This window comes from Belonocnema kinseyi, chromosome 10 (genome assembly GCF_010883055.1).
Source record: "Belonocnema kinseyi isolate 2016_QV_RU_SX_M_011 chromosome 10, B_treatae_v1, whole genome shotgun sequence".
NCBI lineage: Eukaryota > Metazoa > Arthropoda > Insecta > Hymenoptera > Cynipidae > Belonocnema > Belonocnema kinseyi.
The window spans coordinates 83,223,750-83,244,836 of record NC_046666.1 but is presented as its reverse complement, the minus strand read 5'-3'; the positions used below and the strand labels follow the sequence as shown (position 1 = coordinate 83,244,836).

At 34.0% G+C, this 21,087-nt stretch overlaps 1 protein-coding gene across 3 annotated transcripts in view; it reads right to left on the bottom strand.

Annotated features, from left to right (window-relative positions):
- Positions 1–21,087, bottom strand: part of LOC117181658 — a 46,386-nt gene that overhangs the window by 15,392 nt on the left and 9,907 nt on the right. The window contains exon 2 of one of the 3 annotated variants that reach the window (XM_033374559.1): positions 3,218–3,425. The exons of the other annotated variants lie outside the window; for them this stretch is intronic. Within the exon in view, the coding sequence (XP_033230450.1) occupies positions 3,218–3,425 (208 nt within the window). The remainder of the gene's footprint in view (positions 1–3,217; positions 3,426–21,087) is intronic. 3 annotated transcript variants of the gene reach the window in all.

The following is a 21,087-nucleotide window of genomic DNA, read 5'->3' as shown; positions in this document are numbered from 1 at the left end:
CGCCCCCCCCCCCAAATTTACTGAATTTTGGGAGGTGTTTCAAGACCCCCTAAGGAAGCTTCCTGACAACTAAGTTCATTGTTATGAATTATTTCCATTTAAGCCTCCTCATTCAGCTTCGTTGACTAGCCTAAAAGGGCTGCGGGGTGCAGAGGGAGCAATGGCCACATACATTGCCGCCATACTGCTTAGTAGGATTGCAATGAGTGGAAAGAATGGGAAACAAACTTTTACAAATAGAGGTGTTTCTGGTGTCAATCGTGTGCGAAACTACGAATCTTGCCGACGTTTCGTGGATATTGCAGTTCACATATTCAGGGCTTAGCTGCACTGACTTCTCAAACTCCCTTCTACAGGTTAGCCCTGAAGAACTGAACTGCAATGTTCACGAAACGTCGTCAAGATTCGTAGTTTTGCACATGATTGGAACCGGAAACTCCTCCTTTTCATTATAAAGCTTTACTGAGACACCCGATTATATCTTACCCAGGCGTAATTATTAAAATAATAAAATACCATCTCTTATACTGGTGCACACAAGAGTAGCATATGCATGTGCATGTGCAATGACAAATGGATGCTGCTTAGTTTCACTGCCCGACAGAGATGGCGCTGAAACACTAGTCTATTTTCCCCACGTTGTTTACCTAGCCTGACGCGGATCGAAAAGATGAAGACGTAAGTGAAGGGGATGAATTCCGTACATTGTGCCCACTCTCTGAGAGTCTGGGTGACTGACTTCGACAGTTTCCTCAATCGTTTCTACTGAAAATGCGTCTGTTAACCGAAAGGTCCTCTTCCTCGCGGCACGTCATATATGTATGGCTCGTTGCATGCACTCACCCCTCGAATTGAAATATTCGGCATTCCTATTTCGAATCTCGAAAAAGTAAACGAAATCAAAGAACCCCGCACCAAATGTACAGTAAATAGTTTTTTGTGAAAAATTCTCAAAAAAAATTGTTTTTTGTATTTTCGAATCGGCAGTGCCAAAATTCGAAAGAACTAGAAAGATTAATGATTTTTTGCGTATACAGTATGTTTTGGGTGTATTTTCTTACCTTAAATATTCAAATATAGAAATCATAATTTTTAGTAATGAAATTTCAATGGTGTTAAAACATCCCTTAAACATTGAAACCAGGAAAATGGCATTCCTTAATGAAAAAAAAAACGCAAGGGATGTTCTGATTAAAATATCGGGGCAGGAAATGACACACACACACGAGCTATGTATAATAATAATACTAATATTATTATTAATAATAACACCATCTTTAATGCCAGCTTGCGCCCAACTGTTCCAACCTGAAAAACCTGCGAGCTCGTTTTAAAGTTATTAATAATAATAATTATTTTAATTATTTAATTAAATAATTTTATTATTATCATTTTAAACTAAGTAGACTATACTTACAATTTCGTCATATTGCTTCCTTTGCAAATAAGAACTTTATTTATATTGGAACTTTCTGTGTAAAAATATCCTTTCAACTAAATGGTACAGGTTGGAAAAAGTTAGAGCAAGTTTGCACTGGTTGATGGAAGCTCGTGCATGCTTGAACCAGTTATTATTATTCTTATTTATTTATCTTTTTATGTATTATAAGGGTTAATATTTCAATTATTACAACCATTGTTATCGTTTAAGTGTAAGTACACTTGACTGACATTCTTTGTCATAATGTTTTAGTGTTTGAATGTGTACGGTGTGAGCTGTAGAGATATTTTTACACGGGAAGTTGAAATATTCATAAAGTTCTTGTTCGCAAAGGAAGCTACATGATGAAATTGTAAGCGAAGATGTAAGTATAGGCTAATAATATTATTATTATTAGCTCATATATGTGTGTGTGCATTAGGAATTTCCTACCCCGATATTTTAATCAGAACATCCCTTGCGTTTTTGTTCATTAAGGAATGCCATTTTCCTAGTTTCAATGTTTAAGGAATGTTCAAACATACCTTAAAATTAATTCCAAGAAATATTCTTGCCATGCTTGTTTCCTCTACTTATTTGAAAGTGATTTCAAAGCGTCGCAGTTGAATACAAAATCTCTAGTGATACACCCCCAAAACATACTGTGTACATAAAAAAATCATTAATCTTTCTAGTTTGTGGGTATAAACTTTTTGTTTCGGTAGGTCTGATTGACAAAGTGTGCAACTTTTAGCCAAAGCTATTAAGAGCATGTGATACTTACAGTTTCCCCGGCTTTTTTTTCACAAAAACGAAAAATTTTTAAAACTGAAACCGGAGATGCTATAAAATATCATAACGGACGTCCCCGGACTCTTTTTTGAGGGATAATAACAAAAAAATGTATTGTGCTAAATAAAAATGTTATGCATATGCATTATTTTGAGGTTACGTTGTTTTTCATATCTGCCTTTCCGATAATCTGGACATTATTTATCAATAAAAATTTTTTTGATTGCCTTCAAACAAGGTTAGTCCCGGGAGATAAGCTACTATGTTTATTTGTAAGCCCAAAATTTTCGGCCAAAAATATTGTGTAGTTTGGAAGTAACGCTCGGGTGAATTGTAACACACATAACCTCGAAATATACACGCACGTTGTTAGCAATATCAAAAATTTTTTGATAAAAAAAACACAAAAAAAGTGTGTGGAGACGTCCGTTAGCATGTTCGCTATCAATTGCCAGATTTTTAAGGCAAAATATTTCTTATCCTAGGAAAAAAGCCGGGGGAATCTAACACTGGAAGATCGATACTATTTCCTAAGCGCTATGCAAATTAATCACATTTTGCTCAATTAAAATTTTTTTTAATTAACCTACAAAAAAAGTGTGTGGGGACGTCCGTTAGCATGTTCGCTATCATTTCCCAAATTTTTAAGACAAAATATTTATTATTCTAGAAAAAAGCCGGGGTAACCTAAAACTGGTAAAATCGACAATTTTCTAAGTATCACATGCCCTTTAAGAGTTTTTGAAAAAAAAAAACATTTCCCTAACATAAGTATTTTTCTATTAAAATACATGCAAAAATTGAAACTTTGACGAGTGTTTGTCGAAAAACTGTCCTTTTTTCTTTCGAGTTTTTGCACTGCGGATTTAAAAATACAAAAAACAATTGTTTTTCGAATTTGTCACAAAAAGCCATTTCCTGTACATTTGGTGTGGGGTCCTTTGAAGTAGGCAAAGCTATATATTACAAGTCTTGTATCCTTCGCTTCCATGGGTTTTAACTCACCTCTGACCTTGCGTCAATTACGACGTTTTTGTACAGCAACCTGTGAGCCTGTATTAGAATGTGGTCCATTCTCAGAGGCACATCCTCTGTTTTTGATGCCAAAAACAAAGAAGCGATCCCTATCTTGTACTTGCAGAAGTTTGTCAGAGAATGGAACATGTAGAATCGATGCATGTAAACGATGGCTGTGCTGACGCTTAATTGCGATCTAATAACAAGGAATTAAGAAATTTTCCTCGTGAATTTTTGTCTTATAATTGAAATAATTGATTTTCATGTATGCAAAAAGTGTGAATTTTTTCTGTTAAATTACAGTTTTGGGGCCGCTCAAGTATTATACAAGAACTTATAATTCTACAGGATAAGCTAATATTAGACATAAAACATAATTCGCAATTTTTCTATAGAATCCTTGATTCTGGATTTATAAAATATATGTTTTAAATGTGTTAAATGACTTACTACGCAGTCTTTTGTATCATAGGTCTCTACTGCGCACTTCTACATACTGTAGGGTTCTGTTAATCACTGTACCATAAAAGTACACTGCGCAGAATTTAGTATCATAAGTTTTTACGCTTCATCTCTACTTACTGCAAGTCATTACTGCACATCCCTATCTATGTTAGTTCTCTACTGCGCAGTACAGTGTCTCATCCTGTGCATCTCTTTGCGCAAAAATACATATATTTCAGCAATATAGTTGAGGTATTTTGTGTCCAACTTTGATTTGAATTAATAACTTTCTCTGACTATAATCATGCAATCTGCTTTACCCTCAGACTCCTAGAAGTTCGAAGTTGTCTACTTGCTGCGCTAGTGCTGCTTTGGCACAGCTGATACCAGACTGATACGTATATCAGACCAAATATGTTTATTTGCATTTCAAGTGCAAACATTAGTTTTTGCATTATTTGTGCATAATGCTCGTGAACGATTTTTGTTGTTTTGTCCCACTTTGATAAATATAAACCTCAAAACTAGCCCATTGACAACATTGGAAATTGCTTGCAGACATGCAGATAGGAAACAAGGGACTAGGCATGCCATCCTAACTTGGGCGAGCAGGGTTGAATACACGGGAGGGGGGGGGCAATTCCATGAGGGGGGAGAGCCGCCATCTTACGATGTGTCATTTGATTATGCGTACGAGCGTTTTTTCCGACAAACTGCGCATGAAAATATAAACATGTGGGCGCTGCCATGTTTGTCGCGGGACATCAAAAGGTGGCGGACCTCCCCCTCATTGCATCACCCCCGCAATGGCATGCCTAATCCCTTGTTTCCTATGTCCATGGTTGCAGGGTTTGACCCTCTCGTCACATGGCTACAAGGAGAAAAAGGGATCTAATCAACTTTCCTGCTAAGATCCCTTTTCCACAATAAATATTTTATTGGCCGTTTCGGCAAATTAAGAACCATTTCATGGTTGTCTTTATTAGTTAATAATTTCCCTGTCCACTTTTTCTTACTTACACGGAGAAAAATAGATATTGATAAGCAGATATTAAAAACTTTGATATTTAACCATAATATACAGATATTACGGCATACTATCTAATATCTTCTATTCAACATACAAAATATTAAAGGGCAATATGTGTTTATATTGAAAGTATAAAATATGTGATATTAACAGTTAATATCTAAGATATTAAAAAAGCTAAATTTTATCGGAGCAAGGTCGCTGACGTGTGGCGTGGCGGCAAAAGATTTTGTCTGTATCTTGAGCTTTCAACGTGTGTATTGTGGTTTTTGGGATATTTATTGCACTATAAGTTTTGGTGGAAAATGGATTAAATGTTTTTGGATATGTTATAATTTTCTTAAGAAAATGAGAACGCAGCTACAGACATCTTTCATATTAGCCTTGAACAGTGTGTTATCTGTTTAACACAAAAATCGCATAATTATGCAAAAAGGCGAATGCTTGAGGATTCGGATTTTCAAAACAGAGGACTCCGATATTAACATTCTTTTGCATTTTACAGAAAATGGCATGCTTTACAGGTAATTTTTGCACAAATTAAAAAATATTTCTTGAATATCTTAGATTCTGCCCTTTAATATCTTGGATATTGTCAGTTAAAATCTCATTTTTAATATCTACGGATGTTCTACTTCAGTATCTAGATTTCTATCCCATAGTTGAATCGCTAAGATATTACCTATTAATATCTAGATAGTCTGTGCTAACATCTATTTTTCTCCGTGTAGGATTCTTTTTTTTAAGAACTATATACAAAAATAATAATAATAATACACAACTTTTTAAACTTATTTAATCTCTTTTCGTAGTGTTGCATATGTGACGCGCGCCGAAAAAAGGGGGTTTACTCTGAAAAGTGAGATTTTTCAGGATGAGCGGTTGAAGTCGACCCGATAGACCGGACTTTTAGGAGAGAGGAAAGACTCACGAAATCTTCCCTCGCCACTTACCACTGCATTCTCACGGAAGGAGATACGTAGTGGACGCGGCTCACGGACGGGGTATAGATGAGACGCGTAGGTGGAATGGTGAGTGGTGGGAGATGTTTCATGGAATCTCGAGTTCTCGAGCCAAAACCCCATTACTCGGGTACCTAACAACTCAATTATTAGCAATAATAACGCTTGGATTCTTTTTCGATGGTTTAATTAAAAAGAGCGGCTCTAAAACTATCGAAACGTGAAAAACCTTAATTTCGATTGTTTTAGAGTAAGTCCTAACCTAACAACTCAATTATTAGCAATAATAACGCTTGGATTCTTTTTCGATGGTTTAATTAAAAAGAGCGGCTCTAAAACTATCGAAACGTGAAAAACCTTAATTTCGATTGTTTTAGAGTAAGTCCCCTTTCTTCGGCGCACATCACATATCATGATTTTTGTTTTTTTAGGACTTTTTTTACGTTTTTCTTTTTGTTGAAGAGCTTTTTTTTAGATTAACTTCACAATCTTTTGAAGATGCTTTGAAATTACAGGGCTTTTAAAAGAACTTCATAATGTGACGCGGAAATAAAAATATAAATATACACTTGTGATTAAAAACTTGTTTATTGTTACTCTGGAAGTATGGCCGTAGAACAGACCTTCCAATATAACAAATTAAGCATTAATGCCCACTCAGGCATCGATGAGCCGATTCGAAGTGTCATTAGCCACCAGGTAGGGGCTGTGAGGTGCAAGCGATACACATTTCACCTTAGGACTAATTTTGTGGTGTTTGCATAGAGACAGCGTTACACCCCCCGTTTTGGATTCGTTTTACCCCCGGAAAACGTATTCTGACATTTTGGGGTACTACTTCAGGTTCGCTTACATCACCTATTTCTGATGTCGATGGTGTTTGACAAACGTACCTTACAACTGGTTGTGGGTTAATATTTTCTATCCTATTTTTGACGCATAATAGGTTGATACATACTTTTGGACATAATTTTTCTAATAAACTGCAAAAGCCGCATTTGTAAAAAGTGTAAATGAAAACTAAACCTATTGATGTGTATCCGATGTACGATAACATTTCGGTTACTTTTTCAGACCAAGTACGAGTTCGTCGCTCTCGTTTAATTTTATTTAATGAATTTTCAATATCATCTAGCGATTGGCACATTTCTTTTAAGTCAATTGGTTTGACAGCTTTTTGTAATGGAAGCAATTTTGATTCTAATAGCGATAATTCGTCAGCATTGAACGGTATATTAATTGATTTATTATAATATGTAATTGTTCTGATTTCAGAAGTTTTTCGTAGTTTTATAACTAGACTGTCAGTTTGAAGCATACAGTTTTCATCTGATTCTATGAAAGGTGGTTCTGATAAAGTTAGATGCTGAGAATTTTTGTCGCAAAGTATGTTTGTTTCTAAATCTTTCTCAAGAATTAATAAGTATACTTTTTCGTCATTTAATTGAATATATACAAGTTCGCTAATTTTAAACGAAGACATTTGACAAAAGTTATGATCAAGACTTTTAACGCTGGATCTTATAATTTGATTGTCGCAGGTTTGGGTTTCAGATATCAGATATGAGGTTTGATTCCGTTTACATATTTTATGAACGTCGAGATTTTTACAGAAGTTGATAGTTTCTCTATCAGTGGGTACATACAAGGTTTTTTTTTATTAACAATTAAAAATTCGTGTTCAGGAATTACAGCAAGAAAGACATTTCCTATTTTCTTGGGAATAGGGATTAGTCGGAAAAGTGAGAAAGTTTCGGATTCTAGAAGGGGGATCTTAATTGAATATAGTAACCTTCTATTAATAATTGATATTCCTATTTCGGATATATCGATTAGATGTTGGTAGTTTTCTTCCTTTAATTGGATAGGGTATTTAGTATTGTGCCTCAATTCGAAGGTTTGGAGTTCTTCCATAAATATATTGGGAGGCAGTATTTGCGGATGAATGATGCCATGTTTTCCGTAATTCACTGCGTCTATTAGCAAATTTATATCCTCACTTAGTTCATTAATAACTAAAGTGCAAATTGTTAATTGGTTCGATAAAATTACATTTCTTGTGTTATCATTAATACTGTTCGTTATTTTGTTAACATGAGACAATATTATGGGATGCAGAATTCAGTAACGTTTTCAAGATTCTAGTTTGATTTGTGATACTAGAGGAAAGAATTTTATTGTCCTCGAAAAATTTGTCAAGTTAATTATTTACATAATCGAAGTCATTTTGATCAAAGGTTCCAAACAAGCTTTTAGAAGCACTTCCAGTCAAATTTAAAAATCCTCTATTAGTCCTGACAAGTCCTAATATATGATTATGTAACTGACTATTGTTATCTAGACGCTTAATGCGATTGTTTACCACTTTTAATTCGAATTTTTCTGCACAGTTTGCACACATTATCAAAGTTATAGAGTATATTTCGCTTGATTTGATAAACATTCCGTTGATATTTTCTGTGTCGACCGCGACAATTAGATTCCATGTTTCGTGGTAGAGTTGCATAGAGACAGTGTTACAATAGAATTCCACGGGATTCTTTCATATTTTTGATACTTGTCAAGAATGTTTACAAAAATTCAGAAATTTGAAAAAATATCAAAGAATTTCAAATAATTAAAATTGTTTCCAAGAGTTTCAAAGAATTCTCAAGATATTAAGTTATTAAAATAATTTTAACTAATTTTCAATCAATTTAGTAATTTGCAAGGACTTCAAAATACTTTCCAGAAGATTTTACATTTTAGGGCTTTTGAATGGACTTCATAGAATTCCACGGAATTTTACAATACTTTTGATACTTTTTAAGAATTTTTTCACAATAATTCAGAATATTCACAATATATCAAAGAATTCAAAATACTTAAACGTAGTACCAAGAGTTCAAAAGAATTTTGGAGATTTTAGGTTATTTATAATAATTTTAACTAATTTTTAATCTATTTGCTAAACTTAAAAGAGCTTCGAAACATTTTTAAGAAGCTTTGACATTTTAGGGTTTTTAAAAGGATTTCATAGCATTCCACGGAATTTTATAATATTTTAAATGCTTTTTTAAAAGTATTTGTTTACAAGAATTCAGAAATTTCACAAATCAAAGAATTCTAAATATTTAAAGGTATCTCCAAGAGTTTGAACGAAAATCAGACTGTTTGAGACTGCGTTTGATCTTTGTTTATAAAAATAATCCTTATAAAAAATGTAACGATTACATTTATTTTGAAAGATTTATGCTTCAAGTAGATTTACCAGATGAACCATTTAATATCCGCCTTCATTAATTACTCAGGGAAAATTGACTTTATCTCTAATGTATTCGTTAGTCCATGTTTGTCCTTCCAAATAAAAACATCTTATTTTAGTTATTCTTTTAATAATGTAGTAAATTACTGTATTTGAGCCTCTAAAATTTGAAGTTTAAATATTCATGTTTTTAAAATGACATTAATAAAATAATGGTTTCGTAAATTTTGAACCAAAACAATAAAAAAATAACTAATTTTTATTCACTACAAAATTAAGTTCTTCTAGTAGAAACAAAAAATCATTGAAATGTCTTAGATAAATTAATAAACATCACTACAGGTATATCAGAAAAAAATTTTTTGTACAATCTTCTTGATTATATATATTTTTTAAATTCTAAGCCAGTTTTTTTACACCTGTTAAAATTTTTCAACCCAGGTTATGTATTACCTTGAAGAAGTCCCACAACAAGGTCGAAACGTACGTTGGTGGATTTTGTATGAAATTGATAAATAAAGCATGATTCTTTTACAACTGAATCCACTATTATTGTTTTTTATTGGACCGTATAACCAAAATAACACATTCTTTGATGAATTGACTTCATTAGAAATCACTAATGAACATGGACACGATTTCGTCTCTCAAAATAAACTTATATCTTAGAGGTGGTAGTTAGGCGTGCAATTTAAAAAATGAAATAGCCTCGGAATAAACTGAAACTTCGATTGACGGAAGGATTTGAAATATGGTCAGGAGTAGATAGTGAATCACATGGTAGGCAAGGAGTAAGTTTGATTATGAATGAAAGGGCAAGACAGCATCTCAGAGATCATGATTTTTTATCTTCCAGATTGCTGTAGGCTAGAATATAAGTAGGAATCAGAAGATTATTTATCATATCATGCAACGCCCCAGTTAAGTCATCCAAGAGAAGTAAAAAACGCCTTCTGGGACACTTTAAATTATACTATAAGTATTTTCGATCACGGTCAAAGAATAATTCTTCTAGGATATATGAATAGTTGGGTGAGTACCAAAGATCAGGAAATAGCCAAAGTATGATTGACTTTATTTTTGCGGATGTAAGACTAAGAGAGCTGCGAAAGATACGAGGGCCATAAGGGGTTCTGAATGCAATACTGATCATTAGCTCCTTGTCACCAAAATAAACTTAGATGAGGGATAAAGAAGAAAGAAAACCCAAAAAATGAAAGAAACGCGAATCAAGATTGAGAAATTACAGAAACCGAAAGTGCGAATAGATTTTTAGAATAAGATAAACCTTGGAAGGAGCAAATAGACAATAAAACATGGAGGGTGCATTGGCTATGATCGAGGATGTTATAGTTAGTAGCGCGACTGAAGTGTGTGGTACTGCGGTTGTAGAAAGAACGTGTAGTGATGCATGGTGGAATGATGAAATTCAGGCAGGCCAAAAAGAAAAGAAAGAAGCGTGCAAAAGAACATTGAACATCACAGTTCTTAGCGATGAGGAAAGACATAGACGTAAAAATGATTACAGACACAAAAATAGTAAAGTTAAGCGACTCGTCAGGGAAATTAAAGATAAAACCATAATAAAAGAAGAGAAGAAAATACAAAACGACTGTGAAAAAAGCAAGAAACTTCTTTATAAATATATGAAGGGGAATACAAGTACAGATTTCGCCAGCATGAGAAATAGCAAATGTGAAATGCTATATGATACACGCGGGATACTAGAGGCTTTGAGAGACTCTTTTAGGGAAATACTGGGGGATGAAGATATAGGGCATCCCAAATACGATATAGAACAGGATGCGTTAGAAAAATCAATTGAGAAAGTCTGTGTCACTGAGGTTAGGGATATAATTAAGAACTTCAAAAACGGTATAGCTGATCGTGTAGATAGTATTACCGCTGAAATGCTTAAATACGGTGGCGAGTACTTGCCTCATAGATTTTACGAATTGATAAATTTATGTATCGAGATGGTAAATGTCCCAAACGACTGGAAAAAGCGATTACAGTCCTAATACACAAAAGAAATGGAGATCAAAGCAACTCCAATAATTACAGAGGTATGAGCTCATTAAGTAACCTACGTAAAATATACTCAAAAATACTTATGCGTAGGGTAATGAAAATAAGAAAAGAAAAAATATGGGAAGTCCTAAGTGGATTTATGTCAGGAAGATCATGTACGGATCAATTATTTAGCTCAAGACAGAACACAGAAAAAAGTTTAAGAGTACGAAAAAAAGTTTTCTGTGCATTTTTTGGCTTGAAAAAGCATTTAACAAGGTTGATAGAAGTAAACTTTGAGAAGCCCTGAAGAAAAAGCGAGTGTAAGGGTAAATGGAAAACTGAGGGATCTCTTTGATATTGTGCAAGGTGTTAGAAAAGGTTGCGTTATGTCCTCATGGTTATTTTATAATAGACATGGACAAATATCTCAGAATGGCCCTTTTTGACGAAGGTGTGGATCTCGAAACAGTAAGGGTACGTGGGTTAGCATAAGCAGGTGATAAGATTGTTATGGCAGAGTCAATCTAAGGCTTGCAAAGAATGCTGAAAAAGCTGAATACAAACATGACAAACATGGGCCTTAAAATTAACGTAAATAAACCAAAAATTATGGTGTTGGGAGGGGAGAGTGAGAAAACAATATGCACAATTGTATTAAATGATGAGATAATAGAACACGTTGATAAGTACGTACATCTTGGTAGTTTATTCACTAAGGACGGAAGGATAGGCGCATAAACGAGAGTAAGAAGGTTATCGGTAGAGCAGAGCCCATTATCAGAAGTAAAAATATATCAAATAAAGCTAAAATGGCAATACATAGTTCTATATTTTTACGGACTGTGTTATACGGTAGCGAGACATGGACCTATCAAGAAAAGGAAGGAAGACGCGATTGACATGAAATTCCTGCTCATAATATAAGGAAAAACTCTGATGGACAAAGTGGAGATAATCCGCGAAAGATTTCGTGCAGAAGAAAAACTAGCGGATACATGGGAACGTAATCGGTTAAGATGCTTGGGCATATTGAGTGCATGAAAGATGAACGACTAATTAAACAAGTGTGTCAAGGTAAATTAAATGGCAGCGTACCCAGAGGCAGACCGCGGAAAGAATGGTCAGACTGTGTGAATGAGACCCTAATTAGAAGAGACATAAGAAGCCACAGAAACACGAGAGCTTGTATGAAAAAAGGCATGGACGTATGGGTAGCTAGAGAAGTATACCAGGAGAGAAAAATATGGCGAAAAATAGTTAATGAAAATAGTGTCAGCAGAGTTAATGATGCCTAAAACAAAAGACCCTTAACACTAATGGACTGAGTGCGGAACTTCACATGACGACTTTGTGAGGCTCTTCACTTCGGGTGATTACTAGAGAGATTGATCAGCAGCCTGGGTCGGAGCAATGTTGCGGAACGAATATTCTACTTAAATAATTAACACGAGCATTCTAGATGAATCACCGAGTGAGTCACGCCTAACCCGAAAGGGAAATGACTTACTCGTATAATAATAATAATAATAATAATAATAATAATTTGTTAAACAGGAACATTAAAACAGGAAACGAGTGACTAAAAACTTGTGGAGTAGCAGATGGTAGCTTTAAGAAAGCATCCAGAGGTGACTGCTGTCACCTACAATGCTCGCGGCCACTCGTAACTGTATACCTACAGGATCATCGCAGGAGATATCAAGCACCGTATTAAATTAACTTATAACATTCTAATCTCATCAGTCACTTGACTCAGTCCGTGGCTATAATATATAACCGGATTCAACCGAGTAAAAGTTTTTTTTTTTAATTTGTAATAGTACTTTCAGGTGAATTTGGACATGTTTTAGTTCAGGAGTGTTTTTAGGGTGATGTTAGAATATCAACTCTTAGGAAACTCCCTCGAAAAGTCAGGGGGGTATTTGTATGATTTTATTTCGGAATTTTTTCTCATTATTTTACATTCATGTATTTTTCCTTATGTAAGTGTTTTTATAAAAATATATTTTTTCAATAAAATAAATTTGCTATGTATTTTAATAATTTAACATAACTTTATAAAAATGATCACTCCTATGTCTGTTGGAATAATTTTTCTATTTTCAATATCGCGCCAGATCTCCATTTAAATCGATTGTAGAGACTGAAAGTGAGAGCAGGCGGCGCTGTTGCCAGTTTCTGTTAATTTTTTTTCGGTTGCTTTGAAACTGCAATATTTAAGGAATTTGACGTATTTATCGCAAGTATTGACGACCCGCAGGGACTTTCTGCCTCGAATATGAATTTGAGCTTCCAAGAGGAAAAAAATATTGTCCCCGATAATCATTCGTTGCGCTAGCATTTCGAACTGATTAAGATAGTTCTTAAAATTTACTTATCGCGATTGTCTGAAGTTTGACAACAATGGTTTCTCAATTTATAGAAACAAAATTTTCATAAGGTGTGAGAATCTATCTGAAATAAAAATACAATTCTTTATTTTAGTTATGTTTTGTCAATGAGTGCAGTATTCTTTATGTACTTTTTGAGGCTACTTTACCCAAAACATACCCAGGGGTGGTAATCTCCTCGTTAGATGATGTCACAACTTCCAAAAGCGAGGGATTCTCCGTATTATATCACATTAAATCGTTTTGATGCCTCCGTGAAAATTCTTTAATTTTAATATTCTTAGTTTTTCGTCTTCGGCAAGGTTCATTTGCTACATTATACTATTATGCATTGCCGCCTTCTACTTCTCACCGAAGTTTGCAGCTTGTTCCGCTTAATTAGAGGTTATGTTGAAGTTAGAAAACAAAAGTTGTATATACTTTCATTTATATCGGCATTTGAGAAATTGTATATAAAATGGCAGAACCTGAATTTCTCTTAAAATCTATCAATATATTTATCCTTAGGAATTCATTGCAAATATTCAATTTGTTGGTTTATGCTCTCATCATAAAACCACATTCAAACTTCATTTTCTCTCTCTTTTACGCGTACCTAAATGAGAATAATTTTCCTCCTTAGTAGATTTTAACGTATTTTAGAAATGACCACTTTTCAAACATAGTGAGTGACAGATCCTTAATTCAAACCGTGGCTTGCAAGATTTGAAAATGACGCGATTTCGGCAAAGTGTATCAGATGTAGGAATGGGAAATCATTTAGCTTGAGCAATATGGGACAAAGAGCTCTGATCAGTCATATGAAAGGTGACAAGCACAAAATAGCAATGAATGCTTTAACTACCATGCATACACTACAATTTTTTCTTTGCAACGAGTCTTCTCAGGAAACTGATTCTCTTAGTGCTATTAATGACAAGTCTGCTTCGACGACGCAACCAGGGCCCTCAAGCTGGTGTGTATTTCACCACGACAAAATTTGGGTAAATAGCTTAGAGCCCTGTCGCAGAGGCGCTACATGCGCCATACACAAAAAATTGTCACATAAGTTATAAATAACTCAAAATAATTATTAAATATATTTGCAATGGTGTGGAGAGCAGTAAGAGCATTTTTTTGAACATATAACATCAATTTTGTAGAAACTAGATATTCAATTTAACCAAATATTCTCAAAAAATTAAGAAATATTTTTTGTTAAAATAGCTCTGACGTTATCATAACCCTTCATCCCTCGCATACATTTAAAAAAAGGGCTCCCGATTTCTCCTGTAATTTCATTAAATTTAATTTCATCGCGATTATGAATAAGGAAGTTAATAAAAATATATTCAATTAATACATTCTTAGGCGTTATGGGCATATCAACTAAGGATGTGCATTTTATAAAATTCACAATATCAGTTCTCTAAAAATTAAACACTATATTTTAAGTAAATTTTATGGATATTATAAAAATTGTAAAATAATGTCCTTTAATTGATCGTAAACAAGTAACATTAATGAATTTACTGGAGAAAACGTAAGCATTTTTGTAAAACGTATATGAGAGATATAGGGTCACGGTAACGTCAGTATTACTTTCGATAATTTTTTGAAATTTTGCAACAAGATTTATAAAAATTAAAATATATCACCGGTGCTTAGGAGAATTAAACCGTAAATTATATTGCTGTGAAAAAAGCACTTCTTATCATAACGCCATGACAAAAAACTCATCTCTGTAAAATGTGATGAACAAAAATATATGTCAGTAAGCACTGTAAAAAAGTACATATTGGTAAACGCTTTGAAAAAAGAACACGTCTTGTATAAATACTGTGAAAAAAACCTGCATCATTGAATGGCCGCGATAAAAAACATATTTTAGTAAACACTGCGAAAAGAAACCTTTTTTAAGAAACGCCGTGAACAAAAAGTTTACTCGTGAAAACGCCATGAAAAAACATTTTTTTTGTGAAAACGCCGTGAAAAAAAGCCTTATTCATGAAAATACCGTGATAAGTAAATAATGACTTTTTCCTATTGTTATAATTATAATGGTTTATTATTTTATTAATAATAAAATATGTTATATAATTTAACATTAAATGCTTGTATTTTTTAGATTTAACCCTTTGTTGCACGTATTTTTCTGTTTAGTGAATTTACTTCAAATTCGTATTCGGGGGGTTTTAGAGTCGCTGATTACGAATTTGAAGTCAGAATTTATAAAATTTCACTTAAAAATGGCGTATTCAAGATGGCGATTTCAAAGTTTAGAAAAAAAGAAATAAATGAGTTTGAAAATTTGTACTTGGGGGTTTTTGCGGTCGCTTATTACGAAGCTGAAGTCAGAATTTTTTAATTTTAAATTCAAGAGGGCGGATTCAAGGTGTCGATTCTCGTAATTCTTCATAGTAGATATCATATGGCCAACACTGACACATAAATTGTGGTTGAAATGTTAATGAATTTTTTTTTAATTCACTCTTACTTAGCGTGATCCATAAATTCCATAAATGCTTACATTATTGAAATCAAAGTATTTAAAATCTCATCTACGATTTCGAAGATTTGAATATTTATAATTTATGAATTTAGATTCGCAATTAGCGACCTTCAAAACCCCGTTATACCAAGTTTGAAAAGAATCGAACATTCATTTAGCATACTCGTCCACCATATTGGATCTGCCATATTGTTTTTGTAATTTTTGATATCGGATTCGTCATCAGCAACTTTGAAAAGCCCGTTATACCAATTTTGAAAAGAAACGAAAGTTTATTAGACATACTCGTCCACCATTTTGTTTTTGGAATTTTTGACATCGGATTCGTAATCAGCGACTTCAAAAACCCGTAAGCTATCGAATTTGGCCCATTTTATGCACATTTTCTAATTTTGGCCAACTTTTTCCGATTTTTGACCACCGTGTGGCAGCGTACAACACACGATTTTAACTTGATATTTATTTATAGTTTTTTGCATAGAACCAATAACACTTTTTTACGGCAAAATGATTATTATAGTTTTTTTTTCTTTGAATAAAACAGTTTAATTAAAAGTTTTAACGAAGTCGGTCTTTTTTCACGGCTTTTTCAAAAATAAGTTTCTTTTCACTGTTTTTTGATGAGTAAGGTTTCTTTTCACGGCGCTTATAGGAATAAGGTTTTTTCTCAGTATTTACCGAAATATATTTTTTTCGCAGCATTTTACTGAGATGTGTTCTTCTTCACGGTGTTTTAAAACAATGTTTTTTTTTCACAGCGACCTAATAAACAATTTATTTTCACGGCGTATTTGAAAAAGGTTCTTCTTCATAGCTTTATTTTGTAGGTTTTTTTTTCATAAGCACCGGCAATATATTCAACAGAATTGATATTCAAATTTTTTAAAATGCATCTTCTGCTCTCCGTAACATGAAAAAACACATTTATTTATTATTTTTAGTGGTTTATCACATTTGTGACAGTTTAAAAAAAATTAAGAGGTTGTGTGCAGACTAGCTGGAGACATCGATGACACAAACTTTGTTTGTGTATGTGGCGAATATAGCGCCTCAGCGACAGGGCAGTGAACTATGTACCTAAAAATTTGACGCGGTGAAATATACATCAGTTTGAGGGCCCTGGATGCCAACAGAGCAGAAATACAGTAAACCTTAAGAGTGAATGTCGGTTTTGGGGTTGACCTTGGACATAACTTCCTAGGCAAAGGTCCACTCCAAATGTAAACAGTCAAGTGTGAGTGAGCACCGCACACTTCCTCACAGCTCATCTCACCCATCCCCACTGCGCCGCGTCAATTCTCGGAAGAAGAAACTCTGGGGGCCCTATCTCTCAGGTTCACTGCAATATGGGTAAATGAATTATCACTTATAAGTCATTGCGCGCAACAGGACGAAACGTGAAGCATTTTTGCAAAATGTTTTCCGAGAGTGAAATTGCAAAAAATGCAGCAGCAGCGCGATAAGTCTGGTCACATGATTATATTTGGCTTGGCACCGTACTTCAGTCAACAATTGGTTCACGAGGTATGGAATGTAATAATTTGTTCACAGTAGGATTCAACGAATTTCTCAACAAATTTTCTCAACAGCAATAAATGGACTTGAATGTTCGTTTCTGGCCAAAAGATGGTGGAGAAGTGAAGACACGATACCTCATGTCAGTATTTTTGAGGCGTGTCAGAGCATCAGACTTTCTTATCACCGAAGAAGATTATTCAAATTTCTATGGATGGTCCGAACGTTCATTTGAAGTTTTTAAAACACATCACAGGCCATATCAAAACGGACAAGGCTGATGCTGAAATTTTGGAGATTGGTAGTTGTGGGCTACATAATTTGAATGGTGCGTTTAAAGTTGGTTTCAAAGAAACAGGATGGACCTTGTAGCCATTTTTAAGGGCAATTTATAATAATTTCAAGGATGTTTCAGCTCGACAACAAACCTTCTCCGACGTTACTGAATGTTCCATTTTCCAACTCAAATTTTGTGCCGTTCGATGGCTGAACAAGGTAGTTGTTCAAAGGGTAAGATTGTACCGTCTAACATTCAGATATTCATGCCACACATCTACTATCATTTTCAGATGATAGGCGTAAACATATTTGTATGTTAAACTCAAACATTTGGGTGTTAAAATCGTCCAAGCTTAATTTTACATCTACAAATAAGTTATCAATTAATTCTTTAAATGAGCAAAAATAATTAAACTTCTCAAATATTTACAGCCCGTATTTGACATAACCATACACGTAATATCTCGGATATTTCAGTTGACCATTTTGAATGTTACCGAGTAACATCTCACTTTTGAATATCTACAGATGCTAACTCTGAACCTCTAGATTGCTGTCCTATAATTAAACATAAAATATGTTAAACCTGAACATCTAGATGTTACATTTAAACATCCATTTTTCTCCGTGAATGGAAAAAGCAACCTCAGTACACGAAGTTGATTTAAGCATTGAGAAAAATCTACTGACAGCTGCAAAGATTCACCTCGGAGTCACTACCAAAGCTGCTTTAATGAAGATAAAGTCTTGCACTGCCCTAAAAATTCTTCAGTTCCTTGAAGAGTGAAGGAATTACATAATCGAATTTACTAGCAAGTTGCAGAAATGCTCATCGCTTGCGTATACGTTGACAAAAACTCTCTCTTGCTTTGATCCATACGTTGCAGCTGATCGCAAACTGGGTGGAAAAAGATTGAGAACTTTCTTAACGACTCTCGTTGATAAAAATTGGCTCGATGGCAGGCAATATTGCACACAAAGCAGCTCGCAAATTCAGGAATACGTTTAAGCTTTCACAACTTCAAGAAGACTTACAAAATTTCTGTAGAAAAAGTCAAGGTGTGGATCATTTTTGGATCAAACTTTTCGAGGCCAACAAGCCTAGTGAAAACATCGGAAAAGCTATGAAAATTATCAGTGTTCTCTCTCACGGAAACGCCAACGTTGAACGAGGCTTCTCAGTGAATAAGGATGGTCTTATTGAAAATATGAACGAGGAAACACTAGTCACGAGAAAAGCTGTTTATGACGCAGTCACTACCCTTGGTGGAGTCAAAGAATTCAATGTTACTAAGAAGCTTTTAAATCTGCAAGTTAAGGAACTAGAAACCAAGGGGACTGGCACAACATAGTATTTCCTGACAGTATTTTATTTTTATTTAAATATCATGCAAACTATTTTAGATATTGAAAAGTTAAATAGATCCAATAAAACCAAACTAGTACGCAGGCTCGGGATATCTACGATCTACAATCACTGGTTACAAAGTTCACGTTGATTCAAGTGTAAAAACTCAACATATTATCAACTAAATCAGATTTACAACAAAATGAATCATTTCTGACCTCGGAGAAATATTCGAAATCTTTATTAAGCGCCGCAAAATCAGACTATGTGGCTTTTTTTTCGTTTTTACATTCAAATGCAAGAAGGAATTTAAATGAGGTATCACTGCTTAAAAAATATAATCTCTATTTGACCATCATACGAACTATGAACCACAAACATATATTTAATTTATTAACAACTGTTTACGATCCATTATAGTGTGAGCGACTTTACCCCACAATGTGGGTCTAAGTTGCTCACTAATAAAAACAAGTAAAAAAGTACTTATCGTGAAAACTTTCGTCTTAAAGCAGGCCAAACTCGAGAGGAGAACAGGGATTTCCCTTATGGAACATATGTTCAAATTCAAGCTTTAAGAACTGAACAATTTCAAATTTAAGATCTTAAAGATAAAAACTATTTTCCAATTAAAAATTAAAAACTGCAGAATTATATGAACTAACCAACATTAAAAACTTTCAAATTTTTTTATTTTAATCGTAGAAATATCTCATAACAATGAAAGGGTCATTCCTTTCCGGGTAATTCGACGCGCTCCAGGATATTTGCCTCCCGGCGTTTATAGGTACGCGATGAAAATGCACGGAACGTTAGCGCTGACCATCATTGCTATTGTTCTCATATTTTTTATTTGTAAACAAAATATAATCATTTTATCGCAAAACAGGTTCAGCGTGCTTCTAGATATGTAGATGGTGTATGCAAAAAATTAGAGAAAAATATTTAACGGTGCGGCCTCAAAATTCAGTACCGATTACCCATTCTGATAAAGGGCCTTTAGCAATTCAACTCGTTCGAGCTTCGAGTTTTTTGTACACCTCTAATTACCCGTCAAAAAATAGAATTCACGCTGTGATTGTTCATTTATTGTTCAAAATAAACAAATAATTCGACCGCTGGGCTTTTAATTTGAAATATAGTTTAAATTTGAAAAATTTTGTTCGGAATTGTAAAATAATCTAACAGTAAAATATTTGTCAATTTTAACCAATTACTTTTTTAAGCCTTTAAATAACAATTGTACAATTTGACAGTTTCGTATACTTACAAATCGATGAATTGCAAATTATTATAAATTTGAAAGTACAGTGAAACCTCTCCATAACGGACACTCACGGTAAACGACTTTCTATCCGCTTAGGAGAGGTATCCACCCCAGAGAGTGATTTCCTGACTGATTTTCAACGGACATGTTGACCAAATCGTTCTCTTAGGCAAATAAGTTTACCCATGTTTTTTATTAAAAAAAAAAAGATATAATTTTACCCGTTGCTCTGAGGCTTCAACGTTCCCTGATTTAAAGTAGAGAGGTGCTAACACCAGCTACAGGTTCGACTCCGAGAACAGCTATACATTTTTCAACTTATTATTACTCTGCCATTCAACTCATTATCAGTGACCGTCGCTTGGGACCGCAGCAAATACAGTGCACAATGAGAGACCCAACCGAGAGTCAACTTTTTTTGCAACCGTCCACCTGCAGTCCTCTTAGCCGGTGTTCAACTTTAAGGTGTCATTTTTCATAAGCTTACTCTTTTCCCAATTAAATTAAAAGTTTATTACTTTTTTTAGAAATCGGTTCTCAATAGTTTAAAAAATGTCTCTTCAGAACATCAAGTTACACGAGTATATCCGAGGCTCACGATGAGCCTCCAAATATTGCCATTTTATGCGATTTTTGATATGTTTAAAACTTTTGCATAACATTTCAAAGACATAAAAAAGAGATAAATGCAATATTCACTGATAAGTCATCAGGGAAATCAAAGTTAAAGTAAATTGAAATTTTTGATGTTTAACTCCGTAAGACATAAAAATGGCTACCAGGTGTATACATATGAAACCGGTATTTTTTCAAGAAAAAAACACATTTATTTCAAGAGAATGATAACAAATATTTTATTCAAAGTATGCGCCCTC